At 38.3% G+C, this 20,463-nt stretch overlaps 2 protein-coding genes across 2 annotated transcripts in view; both read right to left on the bottom strand.

Annotated features, from left to right (window-relative positions):
* Positions 1 to 11,148, bottom strand: part of LOC149187648 (histidine protein kinase NIK1-like) — a 328,474-nt gene extending 317,326 nt beyond the window's left edge. The window contains exon 1 of the mRNA XM_089411420.1: positions 10,877 to 11,148. Within this exon, the coding sequence (XP_089267546.1) occupies positions 10,877 to 11,140 (264 nt within the window). The 5' untranslated portion in view covers positions 11,141 to 11,148. The remainder of the gene's footprint in view (positions 1 to 10,876) is intronic.
* Positions 11,149 to 11,150: 2 nt separating this feature from the next.
* LOC149187647 (uncharacterized) lies at positions 11,151 to 14,511 on the bottom strand. The gene is made up of 2 exons (XM_089409726.1): positions 12,094 to 14,511; positions 11,151 to 11,906 (listed from the first exon to the last, which is right to left on the bottom strand). Exons 1-2 carry the CDS (start codon positions 12,457 to 12,459, stop codon positions 11,151 to 11,153), a joined length of 1,122 nt encoding a protein of 373 aa, XP_089265852.1. The 5' UTR covers positions 12,460 to 14,511.
* Positions 14,512 to 20,463: the final 5,952 nt, after the last annotated feature.

The raw sequence follows: 20,463 nt of genomic DNA, 5'->3' as shown, positions 1-20,463 counted from the left end.
CTTGTTTTGTATGATGTATAGCAGTTATTACCCCCTTTGGGATGGGGCAGTTCATCGCCCATCACGGGTTAGGACATGCAAGGGTTCCCTGTCTTCCCTGAGATAGGGCAACATTGGTGTAAGAATCAGGTGATGGCCATATAAGAGAGGTAGAGGCCATGCTTGGCTTTTTTCCACGTGCTAATTTGCAAGTCTCGGCCATCTTTTGCATTTTGATTTTTCTTCGTTTTTCTTGTGGCCATCATATGCTCTTTATTTTTCTTTTAGATGCATCAACATCTCAAGGTGCAATTCCAAGCCCTATACAGGTATGAGGATGTGTGGATGTCAAATCCCAAAGAACCAATGGTCAGTTGAACTCGGAGAAGGGAGGTGGAATTAGGGCTTGTAATGTTAGATGGAAAGTGGTAAGTATGGAATAGGGAGAGATGGGGCTACACTATCTCAATCATGGTTTCCCAAGTATTTCCCATTCTTAAAGCAATGTGCCATTAGGAGAGGTCCCACTGGATTAGGATTGAAAATTAATGCCCCCATTTAAGGTGAGGGAACAAGATCATGCCAAGCTTTCTTCCAGGTTACCCCATAATCCATGGCAAATGCCCAAATACAAACAAGCATAAGCACCAAATTACAAAATGAATAAAGCACATTTTGATCAAAAGCCCACTTTCCAACATGTGCTCTTGGCAAACGGGCGAGGAGACATATGACTAATGCAGGTGGTAGAGATATGAATGGCGCATCACATCAACTACAGGGTAGTTGTTAGGGGCTACTGGTTGTCGGTAGGAAGAGATGAATAGGAGAAAAATTTCCCCTAAGGATCACCCACTTTTGGTGGGTAACAGACCCAACCCAATGGATATGGGCTAGGATTGTCATGAGTCTCCAATCCTAAATTCTTGATTAGATCTACTGCTATGAGATTCACTTATGATCCTGAGTCCAATAGAGCATCATTTTTCATCCTCTTGACCTATATCTTTTCATGGAAAAATCTGATCATTTCGTTTCTTCCTGTTGTTGAGGGCTACTCAAATTCAGCCCCTTCTACACTAATGTACAAAAAAACTTCTCATCCACATCCAAGTTGTTTTCCACTTGGTTGCTCAAATCAATGGCCATGAGATTTTCTTCTTATAATATTTCTTTAAGTTCTTCGAGTTGAACTCTAGATGCAACTTCCAACACTTCTCCTATGTATGACCATCAATGCTATGGTTGTTGTTGGGATCTTTGCATTAGTGTGTTGTACCTATTGTCTTTTTGTCTTTTCCCCCTTTCCACTTCTTTTTCCTCTCTCTGGAAACTTCTTGGTGCTCCTTCTACTTTGACCCATTTGATTTCCCTTTCTTCTAGCCTATGTTCTCCATATACCGTGTCTATACAAGCCTCATCCATTGTTCTGGGATTGAACAACATCACTTACTTTCGCAAATGGTTGTGTAGAGCCCCCAAAATACTAGGCGAGTACGTATGGGTTATTTGGGGAGATACCCAGCATACTTGCCATCTTCCTAAAATCTATACACTCTACTTCTGTCTAAGGCTAAAGTAATGCCACTCATCTACATACTCGATAGGGTAGAATTGTGACTTTATAAGAGATTTGAGATCCTCCCACTTAGTCACTGGAGGATCTCCCTCTAGTCTCGGAGTTTTTGTATTGTTTTCCCATTAGGTTGAGGCATGGCCCTCTAATTTCAAACATGCAAATGAAATTTTATACTCTTCCTCTATGTGGTGAACATTAAAATAAACCTTGAACCACTGCAACCAATGATTTAACTTCAAAGTGTCCATCTCATCTTGATATGGCTTGATGTCAACCTTTGCTTCCATCTTGAGCAAGGACTGTGAATAGTTCATAGCACTCTGTTAATTTATGGTATGTTCTATTCTTAAGAGCAATTTACTTCAAATCTTATTAGCTCAATACCAATTTCCAGTATAGCAATCACGTTAACATGATAGTAAAAGGCTGATAGAACATAAATGAAAACAACAGAAGACAAGCCAAGACAAGAGACACAAGATGTGGCACCATCCAGGGACAAACCCCAATGTGGGGAAACCCTTTGATCAATTCGTCTATATTCTTCAATAATTCAGCAGAGAGAGAGATAGTACAATATCACAAATATGTGATTTTACAACAGAAGTAGTGTAATCCAAATCAGCAAGGTCAAAGCTGGTCAAACAGCTCTCAAGTGACCTCAAGACAAACAAGGAGAACTCAGCCTCCAACAGCAATATATAGCAACCCAAAATAGTCCTCAAAACATGGTCAAAACAATAGTCAACATATCATCTCCTGCAGTCAGCCCTAACCAGTCAACGCTGTCCCAAAATTGTGATCAAACAGAGGTCAATAAAGGTTGATCTGAACTGTGGCCAGCAAGTTAAAGGCTCCCCTTACAAATCCGCATTGAAGGGTGTATACACGCTGGTCAATGCAATCCTCTAGCACCTCGGTCAACCCAAAACAATGTTGATTCGCCTTCCTGCGTCCTCCTGCACCCACGTCACAACTGCGGCTCTTAATTGTGTCCTCTTTCTTCCCACGTAAGAGAGAGAAGCTCCTCCTACGCATACCCAAACAAGCTAGGAGAGAGAAGAGATGTGGAGATGAGATGAGTGTGATAATGCCTCAAGGTCTCCTCTACTTATATGCCACGTTGAGGTTTAGATGGGTGTGTGCAACACTACTTTACTTGCTGGCCGACCTTGACAAATTGTCAAGAAATACAAATAAACTCATATCTCCATGAATACATGTCAGAATTGAATGATCGTTAGATCAATCCTACACCTTTCGATGAGAGGAATCGAAGAAAAATATCAGCTGCCATAAATAAGATGACCCACATGGAGTTTGGCCCTAGCTGCCAATTTTAACACACTCAAACCGGGGTTGTTTCTTCTCAGGTTCTTTCTTAGACTCCCTCTCTAGATTTTCCTGATCTCTCCTCTAATCTACCTCCAAGTTGGAACCTTCATCTTCTCTGATTCCCAACTTGTTCCCCAAAGCTACCATAAGGAGATTCATGTTATAGCTTATATTTGCGACCTGTTCTTCCCAGCTCGAGAACCTCTCCTGTCTCTGATCTCAAGCGTTATTAGTAGATTTGTCAACCATGGCTAGGGTTTTATAGCTTTATGCTTAAACCGATCTGGATCCTCTACAACCTCTCACAAAATACCCAAAAATGTTGATTTGTGTAGCTTGGGAGGTACTCCAAGCCCTAGGTTTCTGGGTTTGGAGGGAAAAGCACCACAAGGGTCACTTGTGGGCTTGGAACACAAATATGGGGTTTGCACCCAGACGTGTTTGGGGCAATTTCGGAGACACATTTCTACATGTGATGGCATGAGATGATAGAAGGCGGAAAGAAGAATCCAACGCTTCGAGAATCGTCGAATTCTGAGATGTAGAAGTGGAGAAATGAATTTTTGAAGTTGACAATTAATTATTGGTTTTCAAGTCATGTAGACTTGATGTAAATTACTCCAATAGATGTGTCTCTTCATCTATTCATTGGAGCCCCTTTGTTTAGTATGAATAAAGAGCGAGATGAATTGTTTTAGATCATCCAAGTGAGTGACATTCCTCCAAGAGATAGCTCTGAAATCAAATGCCTAGCCGCAGCAAGAAAGGGTCAAGGAACAACGTGGGACAAGTCTGTATTGGAGGCCGAGAGCTGTGTGGGAGTGTGGATTTAGTTGAGGGACTATTTTAGGGTCAAAACAAATCCGTGAAGGATGTTTCAAGGGCCAAGGTGCTGGGCAAATAGGTCGGGGAGTAGGAGGGACATTAGAGTGCTATGAGGGAGCTTGTTTGGGCACATTTTAGAGGAGGTAACAACTACAGCAAGCTGTTGCACTAGGCCGCAGGCCATAGCAAGCACCTGGAGATGGTTTAAGGGTTGCATTAAGGTGGACAGGACCTTAAGAGGGCAACGTAGCATAGGAGGAGCCTCTCCAAAGTGGGATCGTAGCCCTTGAGGGCTTAGATTGTTGATTGTGTGGTGGGTTAATGGTTGTTGTACATGCCCTAACCAGAATTGCAGGAGCAGCAGTACAAATAGTGGTGACAGCTGTGTTTTTTAGGAGGATTGTTGGGTCAAAGTGTTGACAAGAAATGGATCGTGACATTGCAGCCTGTTGGTGCCATGTGGATGATCTTCTGAGGAGGTGAAGAGTCTTCTTAGGAGTAGACCCAGCAGTGTAGTATTGGGCATCATTGGTCTATTGGAGGGCAGCGTGTTGATAGCCCAAAGTAGCCCTAGACGAGCTATCTTGAAGTGATAAAGAGCATTTGAAGGTTGGGTGAAGATTGGTGCCGAAGTGCAATACCTTGATGGACAAGGTACTTGCTAGCCTGGCAGTTGGAGCTTGGGAATTAGGCCTACCCAGAGAGCAAATTGGATCAACCCATGTACACTCTACAAAAGTGACTTGCAACAATGTTAGAGGGCAACCCTCCTAGAGTTTCGATGTGTGGTGGCCCTGATGGACTAAGGCACTACTAGGGAGCAGTACGGAAACGAAGGACCGCAGGACAAGATACGACATCGAAGCTGCAGCGAAGTTTGTCATTGTATCTTGTATACCATAGACTGTTGTATTATTCAGATTTGATTTAATATAACAAAGATTGGGATTGTACAAATTTGTTAAAAAGTGTGTATATTTGTGCATATGTGATTCACTGCTTCATATCTCCGATGTGCAAAATACTTTATGGTTGAGATTCTTGGTTTGGTAGGGTTAGTGATTTTAAGACTCTAACCTAGACCCAAGGTCATGGAAATTCAATAAGAAACACCTGCTCTAATACTTACATGATCCGTAAACTACCATGGATGTTCCACTGGACAATTCATCACAATAGATCTACTAAAATATATTTGAAAATCCAAAATCTACACTATGAGGGCTAATTTTTTCCTTAGATTTATGGATTCATTAATTATTGTGTTAGGCTTATGCATGCAATAGATAAATAAAATATGGAAAATAAACAACAACGAAATAAAACTCACAAACCACAATGAACACAAGATATGATCAGAGAAACCCTTACAGGAGAAAACACAGCTAGAAGGTGATGTTGCTTTGCTCTCTCTTTCTCTGAATGGAAATGGATGAAAGCACAAAGAAGTAAGACCTGTGACCCGTGAGTTGCTACTGTACACAATCCTTGTCTGTTTTCTCTCTCTCTATCCACTCTTAGCCACTTTATACGTCTATGGAACAAAATGCACTCAAATAGAATAAAACCCCTTTTCCTCCTAGTGGCCTGGTTATAACACAGCTTGATAGCCTACTAGTGGTTAAGTTTGACTCCTTCAACTCTTAACTAAAATTACAATATTGACTCTTCTAGAGTCTTCTTCATCATGATCACGTGGCTAGCCCCTTTTCCATGAATCATGGGGGCTAGTGTAGCATCCTTTTGAATCAAGGTGGTCAAAACATGAAGGTAAAATTCCAGGTGGCATAACTTTTACTAACAGACTATGTTTGAGATCTTTCTTGCATCATTGGATAGGTATCTAAGTGTAGACTACCGCTAGGGGATGTTGTGCTAAAGTAGAAAAGCTATACCCCCCAAAAAGCATCGTTTAATGCCTCAAACTATTCTGGAAGGTTTCATACCCCAATTTGTGAAACTCGGACCCATCAGTAAAAATGGTCCTCTGAGCTGATTCCCCCGATTATTTCCACTCTTAAAGTTGCAAGCATCAAGACGGATGGCATATAATATAATGATCCAATCTAGATCATTCTTCTTGGGAGGTGTTAATATATTTAAAGTTTAAACACTTGGGAGTTAGTTAAGATCAACTTGGTCTAATGTGTCCTTAGGTAAAGTGGGTTTCGTTAGTGTACTTCCTTAGCATGCATTAGCATGCATTGGTAGTTATGTAATCTAACTGTCACAATATGTTCTAGAGTTAAAGTGATCCAAGGGTTCATATTCTCCTTGACACTAAGAGTTATATTGAATAAAAGCTTCACACCCATTCGATCCATGAACTCTATTTAAAGAGTATAAAGGATCATTATTGATCAATAGTGAAAAACTCATAAAATTGTTTTCCTTTTGCATAAACATATTACCTCAAGTGGCTGCATTGGTTGGGGTCATGGATTATTTCCCTCTTTGAGGGTCTTAACCACATAATACACCAGTTTACCAACCTTTGATCTATTTGTGTGGGAAGTTGCTTAAGGTGTTCGAACTATGTAGAAATACCCTATTTAACAACATTGCTACCAATATTGCTTCTTTTGTCTTTCAACTTTTTGAGCATCATTAAGCTCTTTCTCAAATTTGGCCCTCACCTCCAGATTTCAGATATGTGCACAAACATCAACACCTTTAGCCCTCCACACAAAATATGAGCCTTCACTCTTGTGTAAGGGACCTTGAAGATCTTACCATTATTTCATAAATTACACTTCCATTCACATGAAAACCCAACACCCAATTGTTTGAGTTTAGTAGCATATTTGCGAAGAGGATAATATTCTTGTTGCCTACTTGGATGAGAGGGTTTACAGACATGAGAAATGCCACTTCAAGAAGCCATGAATACTGGAAAAACAGAAAAAAAATCTGCTCACCAAAGAGAAGGCTGCCCACAACCATTGCTCTTCCTGCTTGCAACCATCACATTGCTCAAAATGAAACAAAAACTCGCTCCTGATGCTTCAGAACACCAGTGAAATTTTTGTTGCTCTATATGAAACCCTTCTTGCTGAAGAAAGTGTGAAGAATGAGTAAAATGAAATGGTTTCTTATAGACAAAGTGTTAAATTTGGCAACTAGGGCCAAACATCACTTTGGACAGCTCTTATGAGGCAGCTGATATTTTTCTTGGATTCCTCTTTCCGAGAGGTGTAGGATTGCTCTAAAGATCATCCAATTCTGACATGTAAAATGAAGTTATGAATTTATTTTGATTATGGACAAATTGTCAAGGTCGGCCAGCAAACTCGTGTAGGTTCAGAAGCCCAACAGTCACGTATATTCATCCTCAACGTTTACCTATAAATACATGATGCCTCATCCTCATTTGGACACACATCACTCTCATTCATCTTTCTCTCTCTCATCTTGATTGGGTACAGATTTATGGGCCTCTCTCTCTCTCCACACGTGCGAAGGAAGGTCTGATTTTCTAGCTGCTGCGTCAACCAGATTTGACTGAAATTTCAGGGGGCTGACTTTGACCAGCGTTGACCCTATTTGACTGCGGTTTTGTGAGGGAGACTTCTGTTTGGGCATGCCGCAATTCTAGGCACGAAAACTGAGGCTGTTTGACCCCAGTGTTGACCAGCATTGACTGCCCTAGTTCTGGTTGCTGTGTTGACTTCTGTTGACCAGGTTTGACTGGTTATTTTCGGACTGTTTTGCGCTGCATTATCTTGTTGTTGGAGGCTGAGTTGACCGAGATGTAGTGGAGGTCTATTTCAGCCCTGTTGACCAGCATTGACTTTCAGGTTAGGGCTTTCTGTTTCTGCTGTTTTGACTGATCAGATTGATCAAGTGAATATTGTAAATTGTACTCTCTCTCTGCTGAACTTTTGAAGAATTATAAGAAGAATTGATCAAGGGTTTCCCCATGTTGGGGTTTGTCCCTGGCTGGTGCCATATCTTGTGTCCTCTTGTGTTGGCTTGTCTTATACTGTTATTGTTTATGTTCTATCTGCATTTTAAGATCATGATGATGTGATTGCTGAACTGGATATTGATATTGGGCTACTAAAGAAATTGAAGTAAAATTGCTCTAAGCATATAACTTACCATTGTTATCCTAAAATTAACACAAAGAGAGGTTGTTAGGGTTTCTAACTTTCTACAGATTTCTAATAGTATTTTCAAATGAATCTATAAATTAATTAAGTAGGTTTATAAACTAATTAGATGTCTTTGTAAATCATTGATTGAGAATTTTCAAGCTCCCAATGGGTCCCATACCATTCATGGGAGCTTAGGTAGGCAAGCAACATTCATAAAAAAAAAATTTAAAAAAAAAACGCTGTAACAGCTCAAAAACAACCTCAGCCATATTGTATGTTATTTCCAAATTGTGAAACATCGTACAATATGGTCGAGCTCATTCCCAGGCCATTTTGTACCCATTTCAACATTTCCAAGGATTTCAGGTACTGTACACTACCTGCGTAGGCATTCCTGCAATAGAGTTGCCAACCATTACGTAAATTTGACTTTAAAGGATATGGACAAAATTTGTTATATCAATAATATCAATGAATCGGATTGAAGCATATATGATCATGCCTCTATTCTTGCCCTAATGAGAAAATTCACATGAAAAAAGAAGTCAATGCAATCGACAATCACACATTTCACTACTAGTTCTGTTTCTCTTTAATCTCTCCTCATTTGTATGTTAGAGGTGAACAGAACATTCATTTTAGATGAATGGCATGCTCGTTCATTTATCCAAAAACAAACAGCAAGGAATTGCTAAGCTGATGTGCAGCAAGTCACTCTACACAGTAGATGAGAAGGCATGCAAAATTACTGAATTTTTGGTAAAGGCTTTTTGCTTAGTAGATGTGGAAAAGCATGCAATGGGCTAACTGCAAGAGGGCCATGGATAGGGCAAAAGAAGCTTTATATACTTATTATATAGACAAGATGAACTGGAATATAAAAAACAAATCATGATCCGACATTTGATTGATGAACAATGTAACAATATGCTCAATGTCTTGTCAGACAACAAGGCTCTTCCTCAACCCTGCTTTCTCTTGCTCGTGTGGTTATAATTTTGATGTTGAGGTTATGCATGGATCCCTCACATGTCTTCAAGGAATGGTGCCAAATCAAGTGTATCGCTCAACCATTACATAAGAGATAGAGATGTATAGGCTCGCCACTGAAATATTTGGCTCGTTCATTTATCCGAAAACAAACAGCAAGGCATTGCTAAGCTGATGTGCAGCAAGTCACTCTACGCAGTAGATGAGAAGGCATGCAAAATTACTGAATTTTTGGTAAAGGCTTTTTGTTTAGTAGATGTGGAAAAGCATGCAATGGGCTAACTGCAAGAGAGCCATGGATAGGGCCAAAGAAGCTTTATATACTCATTATATAGACAAGATGAACAGGAATATAAAAAACAAATCATGATCCGACATTTGATTGATGAACGATGTAACAATATGCTCAATGTCTTGTCATACAACAAGGCTCTTCCTCAACCCCACTTTCTCTTTCTCATGTGGTTATAATTTTGATGTTTTGTTATGCATGGATCACTCACATGTCTTCAAGGAATGGTGCCAAATCAAGTGTATCGCTCAACCATTAAGTAAGAGATGGAGATGCATAGGCTTGCCACTGAAATATTTGGCTTTGACACTGTTCTCCAATAAAGGAAGACCAGAATGCTAAGTAAGCTTTGTTTTGTTTTAATTTGTTTTCTTTCTTTCCTATTTTCTACGGTATGGAAATGCAGTTTAAGTCTTTTCTTTTTTTTCTCTTAATCGATGTAGATGTTTGTGTTAGAAATCAACATGTGGGCAAATCACAATGTCAAACACCAAATAGAAATAATGCAGAGATAGGTCAAAGATCAAGATAATACGATGAGACAAAATCATTTTGTTAATGTACAACAAATGACCACAAAAGCAGGTCAATGGGACTAAAGGAGTATATACAGTTTAGGTACAAAGTGTGAGTGTGAAAGGATCTACTAGAGCAATAATAAAAGCAGGAAAAGATAAAGAACCTTGTCTAGCTAAAAGCATATAAAATACTAGAAAGCAAGTGCAAGAAAGATACTAGAAACTGATGAGTCTCAATGTCAAACAGAAGAGAGAATGTCAAGGCCTGCTAAAGCTGGAGCTGGCTACCGAGGACAAGCAACTGTGAAAGAGCCAATTCACTTGTGGATGATATCCTCCTAGAGTTGGCTGAGATTGAGAATGCCTCACTACATGATCCTAGGGGGCAACACAAGAGCATGAAACCCTAGCTCTCTTAACATAAAAGACCATGGGGATGAAATCTGGATGAAAGCCTGGTTGCCCAAACAAACTTGAGTAATGTATTGAAGAGGGGAAGCCCAACTCTGGGGCCAGCTAGTGCTGATCTGCCTACTTGTGTCTTTAAGAGGTAAGTCAACCTACTGGGGGGGGGAGCGCGAAACAAAACCTAGGATCACAAGGGTTTGGAATCTGAAGTATCATGGGTCCTCTGCCTGTCCCAGATCATTTAAGAATACATATGAGATAAAGCACATTCAATATCCTGTTACACGATAATGAGCCAGATTGCAATGCAAGGTTCCCGCATTGCATGTTGAAACTTCTCAGAGCAACAAAGGTCAAAAGCCAACTTAGATTTCTAGTGCCTATCATATAGGCAACATAGTGATCAATTTTGATCAATAAAAGTTTTCCTTATGCATGTAATGAAGGTTATGAGTCATCAATAAAGACTAGTAGAGATTCCACAGCATCAGGTTCTGGAGCTGAACAAGGTGTAAGAGTAACATCATTTGCAACCCAATAGAATGTTCAAAAATGCCAACAGATTGCTCAAGCATGAAAAAGAATGATCATTTTATATTATATGCTGGAAACCTGCTGAAAATCAACGTATAGTTCGTCTGTTTTAGAACCTTTTTTTTTAGTTTGAATGCTTCCTGTCGGGATTCAGTTATTGTTTTAGTTTTTTTGCCTCCAGTTGGACATCTTTTAATGATTAAACAGTTAACACAGATCCTACAGAACAAATGATTTTAGAAAATGATGAATGGAATGCATAATTCCTACAAGACCCTTCACAAATGGAGAAAAATAGCAATGTTTGCCAGTTTAATACCTGCAACAAGGCATGATCATAATTGGGTCGGTATAAAGGACCATGATGTTTTGCAGTTCCTGCACTTGCAATCACTGCAACAACCACCACAGCTAGAGGCAAGCCAACACGATTGAAGCGGAATGATGCCCATATGACGACAGGAAAAACCAAATAAGACAAGCGTTGAACAAATTCACTGTCAGAAACACCCATATTAAAAAATATAACCAGGGACAGAACAGTAAGAAGCACAAATAGTGCTATGCCCTCCGCAGCCCTCATCAGAAATGTTCTAACCAGAGTTAAAAAGATCAGTAAAAGTTCGACATTTTGTTGTGGAGCACTCTTTACTCTGGTATGTACCATCCTTTGCCATATTAACGACAGTCTCGCTACATTCAAGAGAAACACACTGAACATCTCCAGCTGAAGAACTCCGTCCAGAACCAGGTGAAAGTTTATGCCGGTGCAGTGTCCAGCACCATCCCTTTGCCAGATGATTCACTTCAGTACGACGAGACGACTTCACAGATGGACTTTCATGTCCCCATAAACAAAAGTCCTTATCTCGAGGATTCTCGTTATCAAATTCAAATTCCCCATCTTGCTTCTTGAGGTTCCTTGCATCATCACATCCTCCTTGAGAAGGAGAAAAACATCTATTAAAATAGATGCCACTGTCACAGGTGCCAGGGGATGGTGGTTCATCAAATGTATCACAACTGGACTGCTCTCTGTTGAGTTCCACACCATCGAACTGACTGTTTACTGGTGCCTGATTGTTTTTACAATAACCAAGCTGTACAGCAGCCTGATAGAAGAGATGCCAGAGATGAAGAATGCATGGTGTATAGCAAAGAATTGATGACAAATCACCAAGAACCCAGGTTGGCCATACAATCAGGAAACCTTTCCACTTTGATAGACCAAAAACTGTCAAAGCAACAGCATTACATGTCCCAGCTACTGAACTCACAAGGGGAGCTACAAGGAAGAGCCAGAGAGCATCATGTAGAGTGTCAACAGTACTCGTTCCCCTTCTTGATTCCTTCCACAATAGGAGGCATGCATACAGAGGGAAAAAAAATTAGACTGTAAACATTTGAATTCTGAGATTTCATAGTAGGGGCAACGGTGGAAGATACAACCTACATCTTATTTTTACAGAAAACTTACATTCAGAATATCCTAGCTTAACAGTACTGAAAGCAAGAGTATAAATACGAAATGCTTACCTGAACAGCAATGCGCATACGACCGCCTGTTAACTGAAGGGGATGATTCATTAACCATCCGCAGCTAATTGCCTCAAGGCATGCAGAAACACCACAAGCCACCGCCGTCAGTATGTACGAATGAAGCGGTTTTTTAGCAAAATACCAGATATTGATTGTCACATTTCCAATAAATATCCCAATCCAGACTTTATATCCAAAAATAAGGACAAATGCTACCACAATTCCAGAAGGAGCCCATATCGGGGAAGCCGCAGAGGTCACAAGTGAAAGCATGTTAGAAAGCTTTCCAGTCGACACATAGATACATGCAATCATGAAGTTGATCGCCAACCATTTCAGAGTAAAGACTTTGAAGCTCCTCATCCTTGACCTACAGCAGCAATGAAGGCATTGTTTGCAGATAGTCCTGTTGTATGTACAAGATCAGATATCCAGTTTGGGAATGGTATCATCCAACAATCTTGTTTCTGAGAAAAGAAACTTGAAGCCTGAAGATGATAACATAGTTCGGAATGTTGTAACTTAAATGTCCAACAGATAATTACTGAATTCTACAAGCAGTTGGTAAGTTCCAACTTCCACATAACTGTGCAAAGACAACAGTAAAGCAATGTACTCTGAAACTTATATGTTAAATGTTCTGTCATTTCAAATCAGGGATCCTCAAAATGTCCTTCATCAACTTCTCCAGACATTCCTTCACCAATTTCTGTTTTTCTAACAGCTACAGAACATAACAATTATCTCACATGCAATTGAATAATAGAAAGCACTCCAAATGCAAAGATCAGCGACAGTAATTGAAATTCCCAATAGCAAGTGTCAATTTTTCAAGTGATATAACAATTTGAAGCCATTGGTTTTGCTACTACATGCCCTTCTCTTTCATCTGGAACGCTTTTCAACCCTAATAGGACTTGAAGTTTTGCATAATTCATGACCTTGTCTTGACCTAATAGCTTACTCGAACAGCAACACAAGCAAAAATCTGACCACAGTAGCCTGCCATATCCATAGTCAACACCACACTAGATCTCTGTCTAGCACGGTAATTCCAAAAGAAAACGTTTGCAGCGGCTTCATTAAGTATCTGTGAAATACCCATAGACCAGCTAGCTCAAAAACCCTCTTATCAAACTGGTAACAGTACCACCCGGAGGCTAAATTTCAAAACGGGGGGCAAATCCACTATTGCTTTGCATCTGCCTGCCCGCAAAATACCTCGAATTAGCCCTGCTCGGAGACCTCGGCCTCAAGCAACACTAATCTTACCTACACTGCTGACAATTATAGCTCCAGCCACCACTATGCATGTATATTTATATATGTATATATATATATATGTATGTCTATTGTTTGGCAGTGCTGATCTTCCAAAAAATGCACATGCACGCCCTATACTGTCACCACAACAAGTTTCCTGTAAATTCCAAAGATGGCATGTCGGTACCAAGTAACCACAAGCAAATTCCTTCCCCGCATAAAACATAAATAACTAAATCATCACAATGACAGAAGCTTCACAGAATTCGACCGCCAGTCTTCGGAACATGAAATTCAGCATAATCCATGGCCTTGTATTCCGCCAATTGTCTAATCGAACAGGTACACAGGCAAATTTGTCAGATTATTACCAGAATTCCTTATAAAAACAAATCGCAGCACGGGAATTGTGACAAGAAACCTTTATATCGCGATTAAGGCTCAAAGATTACGAAGATAGTGCATATCTTTAAAAACATTAAAATAATCAAAACCATGGACCCCGATCACGGTATCCGTCTTCTTCTACAGAAAGCTGGCAAGCAATTACTCGAACTCTCTACTAGAAAATACTTCCAAAAATATTTTTTTTAAAGAAGCCACGAAGAACCAATTCACAAAACCCACGAGAAAGACCTAATCTAACTGCAATTCAAAACCTCCAGCGCAACAAACATATAAAAAACACCACGAATTGGAATTGAAATGCAGGCGTTACCTACTGGGAGGGTTTGGACTCAACCAGCAGGCAAAGCAGGCTGAACAATTCAAATATATTATTAAGTCTGTCATTATCCGGGCAATATCCCCTCCACCTTTCTTTTTTCTTCTTCTTTAATTTCGATGGCACGGAGGAAGTTGCCGGCAACCGGGCCATTGCTTATCTTCACGTTCTAACCCAATACCCAATTATTTAAGACCGGCTGCTTTTATTTTTTAAAGTTGGGGTTTTAGTTTATTCTGTTCACGTCCCTCTCAAAATCCGCCATGAATCTCCGAGTGGGCCGCGCTGGGGCCATGATTTTTCTTCTCTTCTTGCATTAAGCTCTTGTCGGACGGATGACGGATGCTGTCTCTGCTTTTCAAGTTTCATCTCGGTACTTAGAGACCGGAATTTCCGCATTTCACAGTCGGGGAGATGGCAAAAGGTCGTTGGGTCGATTCCCTCTTAGTACCTCGAGGGTTGACGCCTCGTACGCAGGCTGTCAAGAGAGATGTTTGCTCGCATATAGAAAGCAACCCTGCCATAAGGACGTTTGAGGTTCTGTGCGTTAAAAAAATTAATTTTAAATCAGTAATTTAACGTGGCAGTTACGGGGATAGGAGCTTTTTTTTAGATAGGACGAGGGTACAGGTGGATTTGTAATTTTTATTTAAGGAAAATCACACGAGTAGATGACTCTGTGTCTTGGATTGTTAACCTGTTTTTCGAGGCTTGTTTTTTGAGGTTAAAGCTATGTGGGTTGTTAACTTGTTTTCTTTAAGTTAAAGAAGAAAAAAGAAAGAAATTATTTTAATGTCCGGCGAAAGATAGCCTCTGGGACAGATTGTTTTTTCATGGTTGATGTATTCAACTTTTTTTCTGTGAAGCTTCAAAAAAAATACTCTCAGCTTCTAGACAAACCCTTCACTAAATAGATTATCCCAAAAGCTAGCTCCGGGCATATCTGCATAACTTTTCGTGTTGTCCTTGAAGACCTTACAAGCTCTTAGCCAAACAAAAGCAGTTTTAAGATATACTCCAGCCCCACTAAATACTTGGGAGTTATTTATAATGTTTGGATATATAAAAATATTTATATTCTATATTTTAATCATATAAAAATAATTACTTTTGAATTTATAAAATAATTAACTTTATATTAATTTAATAATTGTATTTTTATGGTTTTGTCTAATTTATATAGATGAAATAGAATTTTTCACTAAAATCATTTCAAGTAAGATTGTGATTCTTTGATGTTTAAAATACATTTATGAATGCATAAATGATTCAATGCCATGAAAAACTTCAAAGCTTTAAAATTTTATAAATTAAACAACTTAAACTCAATTTTTTAAAAATTTCTTAAATCTTAATTTGAAATTACTAAAAATATTGTTATGAAAAGAATCATTTTATCTATTAATTAGACTAATTAAATTAGCTTTTTTATTATTATATTTTATTAAATTATTAAAAATATAATTCCTTCGACATAAAATTATATATATATATTAAATTTTATAAATTCATATCGATAAAATAGCAATTTTTTATTATTATATTTTATTAATTATTAAATAAATATTGTCATATTTTAATAGAAACATTTAAATAAATAAAATTCGAAACCCTATATTAGGAAACAAATCTCTCTTATATCTATGTTACCTTTTATGAACTTGTTATATTAAATAGAATGAGACAAATTTCTCGCGCGTGTATGTATGATTTTTGTCTTTTAATATAAGTTCATAAATCTGGTCATAGAGTATAGACTTTTACTTATTCGAATATTAATTTTAAAATTAAATATTTAGAATAATTTAATAATAATATAAAATAATTTAGAATAATAAATATATAGTTTATTTTTATTTAATAAATCTTAATATATATTTTTAAGTATTTTATAATTTAAAGTTTGATGTTTAAAATGTATTTTTTAATGTATAAATGGTTTTAGTGTCTTAAAAATTTTAGAGTATTTAGGTTGTGCACACTTTATAATTCAAACTTGTGATTCTAACAAATTTTTCTCACAAAAATTCCAAAAAGTGGATAATTAGACTACATTTTTATATATAATGTTGGATATTGCCCACATGGATTTGAATTGATAGAGTAGGTTCATTGTTAAGGCACTCCTTTTGATAGATCAATGGTTCAAATCCCGAGTGAGTGTTAGCCTACCAAAATAACTAAATAATATTTGATATTACCTTGTTATCACTAGGGCACTATTTTACATTTTACAATGAGTTTTTCATTTAATTATTTTTGTTCATAGTGTTAGTGTTATTTTCTTCCATGGTATTAGTATTTCATGTACATAGTTCAGCATAATTATTGGCATTCATGGTGTGCATCTAATTTCTACAAATTTTTATTTGGATATAACAAATTGTTATGATCCAATTTCAAGTTTCGCTAATATGATTGGATTTTGAGGGTTTCATTTGTAAGGTGGTCGAAGTTCAAAAGTCGAGCTAGTCGCAGGAGACATCACAAAAAATCTAGTGATGTTAAAGGTTGTTGTGAACTAGGCCAAGTGTGATTCTTGGATGATTTTGATGAGTTAAATACCCCTAATCACACTTTCTTAATTCATAGGCTAGTCCCACAAGTCACAAATACGCTAACAAAAAAATCATTTCTTAGTAAGCTAGTCACCCTTTGTATTACTTTGAACAAATAACATCACTCTTGTGGTTATTGGTCTATCACAAGAGAAACCATACCAGTAACAAAGAAGTAAAGTCTTTAACAAAATTATTAATTTGACTGTAATAACATAAATATACAAGTCATATAGCCTAATATGATCATACAAAGTATTGAAAAAACTAAAACTAAAGCTAATGAGAAGGTTATATAGCCTGCTCTGAAAAGTAAAGAAAATATTAGTGTTAAAATTGGCAACTAGGACCAAACTCCATGTGGGTCGTCTTATTTATGGAAACTAATATTTTTCATAGATCCCTCTCATCGAGAGGTGTAGGATTGATCTAAAGATCATCCAATTCTGATAAGTATTCATGGAGTTATGAATTTAGTTGTGTTATAAGACAATTCGTCAAGGTTGGCCAGCAACCAAATAAACCCCACATATGCTCAACATTTTAGTATAAAAGGAGATGACTTGAGAGTCATTTCACACACACTTCTATCTTGATTTCTCTCCACTTGTCTTGGGTTTTAGTGGAAGATAAATCTAGGAGTGGAAGCCCTAGATGTTGGAGGAAAAGAGGTTGCCCTAGCCGTAGCAAAGAAGGCAGGCCAGTGATGTGATGGAAGGGTTCTATGCGTTGACCTTAAGGAGCTCAAGGAAGAAGCCTAACGTTATCCTAAGGCAGCCCTAACGCAGTCCTAGAAGGCGGCCCTAACTTTATCTTAAACATACCTATGGTGCCCTAGACGCAGGACTAATGCAGCTGAAAAGGAGGATTGTTTTAAGGCCTAAAACAAGGCACCGAGCTGCTGGAATGATCTAGGTGGATCTTCATATACAATGGCATGGGAACTCAGAAATCAAAGTGATCAGAATGAAGTCAACTCAAGACCAGAATGTAGATCTCGTCTTTCTGATTCCAACGGTGCAAACGGTACTTCAATCCGAGTCCGGATGATGAAGTTATTGCAAAAAGAAGGGTTCTTCAATCCTTAAGGAAAAGAGGAATTTCCTTTAGAAATGGGTCTTAAAGCCTTAAAGGCAAATCGCAATCAGAGGTCGCATGAGGGCGGACTTAAGCATTAGGCCATGGAACCCCCAATCGCCGATCTCTTATCAGATCGGATCGGCCGATTAGAGGCAATCGGCGGTCATATATATATATATATATATATATATATATATATATATATATATATATGTATATATATATATATATATGTATATATATATATATATATGTATATATATATATATATATATGTATATATATATATATATATATATATGTATATATATAATATATATATATGTATATATATATATATATATGTATATATATATATATATATGTATATATATATATATATATATATCATATATATGTATATATATATATATATATATATATATATATATATATATATATATATATATATATATATATATATGTATATATATATATATATATTGGCAATCGAGCAGTCGGATCGGCAATACACCGATTGGCGAAACCATTATCAAGGCGATATATGAGCGGGACCGACGCGATCGGCGAACGTCGATATCGACGATCGGCGGTCGACCCTTCCCCATGAACAAGACCTATGGACCAGCGAAACGCCGATTCGTGACCTCAGCGTGGACCCGATACAGACTATAAGCCCGATTTAATGGTTTTGGAGGTTCGAGCATATGGTTTTTAGGCAGATTTGTAGTGTTTTTCGACGTTTTGAAGCCTTATCAAAGCAACGATAAAAAGGCCATTTTCAGGAACGGTTGCGCCCGTCGATCCTTCCACTCTACCAACCTCTCTTATTAACTAGGCATGCCCCGTTTTAAAGGGATCTTGTCCGAAATCCATTATAAAAGGGATCAATGGAAGAGCACGGAGGAGGCAATTTTAATGGTTGCAACACGTTGTTTCGTAGAGGCCGAGAGCATCTGTTGAGCTGTTTTGAACAGTTACACAATTCCAGTCCCTTCTACAGCTGCGGGAAGCTTTGGTGCTGCACACCACTCCATCTCAGGCATTCATTTCATAGCCATCAGGCAGATTGGAGGTATAAGCCTCTTTATGGACAGATTGATGAATGTAATTCTGTTTATTCATGCCATTTAATAAGAAAGGCCTCCCCATTGTTGAGCTAGGCCCGGAGACGTAGTCCAAATTGGACGAACTCCGTTATCAAGCCTTGGTGTTCTCTTTTGTGCCTTTTTATGTGTTTTCTTCTTCTTTTCAAATGTGCACATTTATGTGTTAAGCTGCAATTTTATATGCAATTCTTTTCTATACATCTATAAGCGAAAACATCCTGGATCAAGTGGTATCAAAGCATGGCTTTTTAGATGTGAATTGCATGTTTGTATGCTAACAAGAGGCAGGCTTCAAAGAGGCGAAGGGAATCTAGAACCTTTCGATCCAAAGACAGGGTGTGCACCCCAAAAAAGAAACATGGCTGAAGAGGAAGCTCGTATTGAAGAGGAGCGCAATTTCAGAAAGACTTTCTATTCAACGGCAGAGAATATCAGTCAACTAGTTATAAGACTGGAAAAAACAGAAGAGAGGAACCCAGAAGGACAAGGTTCAGCACATGGGAATGATGGAGAAGAACCCCCTCCTTCTCCTTCTGGTGGTGAAGGTTCTTCTCCCCCCCACCACCATAATCAGAGAAATCCAAAGGATGCATCTAAGAAACATTTTTTAAAATTAGATGTTAAACTTGATCTTCCTATGTTTAATGGTGAAAGTAACGCAGAAAAGCCTAACAATTGGTTCAAGCAGATTGAGGTTTATTGCAGGATTCAGCAAATCATAGAGGATGAGGCGAAAATCCAGCTGGCCTCTCTACGGCTAGGCAACACAACTCTCGTTTGGTGGGAGAGTAAATTGTAGAGCAGTAAAAATGTGGGTAAGCTCTTTTCCTCATGGTCTGATTTTACTTCTGCATTAAAGGAACAGTTTTATCCCTTAGGATACAAATAGAAAACTTTAATGAATTGGCAATATTTAAGGCAAGGCAAAGGGCAAGATGTTTAGAGTTTTACAGAAGAATTTAGGAAGCAAGCACTGAATTTGGGTATTGCACTAGATACACCTGAAGTTGTAACTAAGTATATTGGCTCACTGCATAGTTATATTCGGCATTCATTATTGTTGTTTGAACCAACCACTATTGATGCAGCTAGTGTGAAAGCAATTCATATTGAGAACAGGGGCAAGAATGAAAGAGAGGACCAATCCAGAAAGCCACCATTCAAACCTCCCAATGGCAAATCCAAAGCGAAATGGAAAGGGAAGGAGAAGAAAATAGCAGCAGCCAAAGAGGGAGAGCGGCCTTATTGCAATCATTGCAAGAAAGAAGGCCACGATGATGATCACTGTTGGAAGCAGCACCCAGAAAAATGCCCAAAGAAGTATGGAGGAAAAGGGAAGCAGAAAATAGTGGCAGCAGCACAGCAAGACCTTGGATCAGATTCAAGAGATGAAGCACTGGTCACAGCAGTAGGAACAAAAGGTACCCTTACACCTCCTGTTAATTCTAAATCACAGGGAAGCACCAGTTCTGTAGATGAGTCCATTTCAAACGATAGAAAAAAAATTGAATTATTTCATATCAAAGTTGTAGTAAATCATACCAAGGTAGAAACTCTGTTTGATATGGGGTCCCAAGCCAATTTAATTGCAGAATCCCTGGTAAAGAAGCTTGGCTTAGAAACAAACCCACAC

Source organism: Pinus tabuliformis, chromosome 3_1 (assembly GCF_031772625.1).
Source record: "Pinus tabuliformis cultivar Carrire ecotype Pingquan chromosome 3_1, CPIR1, whole genome shotgun sequence".
Classification (NCBI taxonomy): Eukaryota; Viridiplantae; Streptophyta; class Pinopsida; order Pinales; family Pinaceae; genus Pinus; species Pinus tabuliformis.
This window is presented reverse-complemented; position numbering and strand designations above follow the sequence as displayed.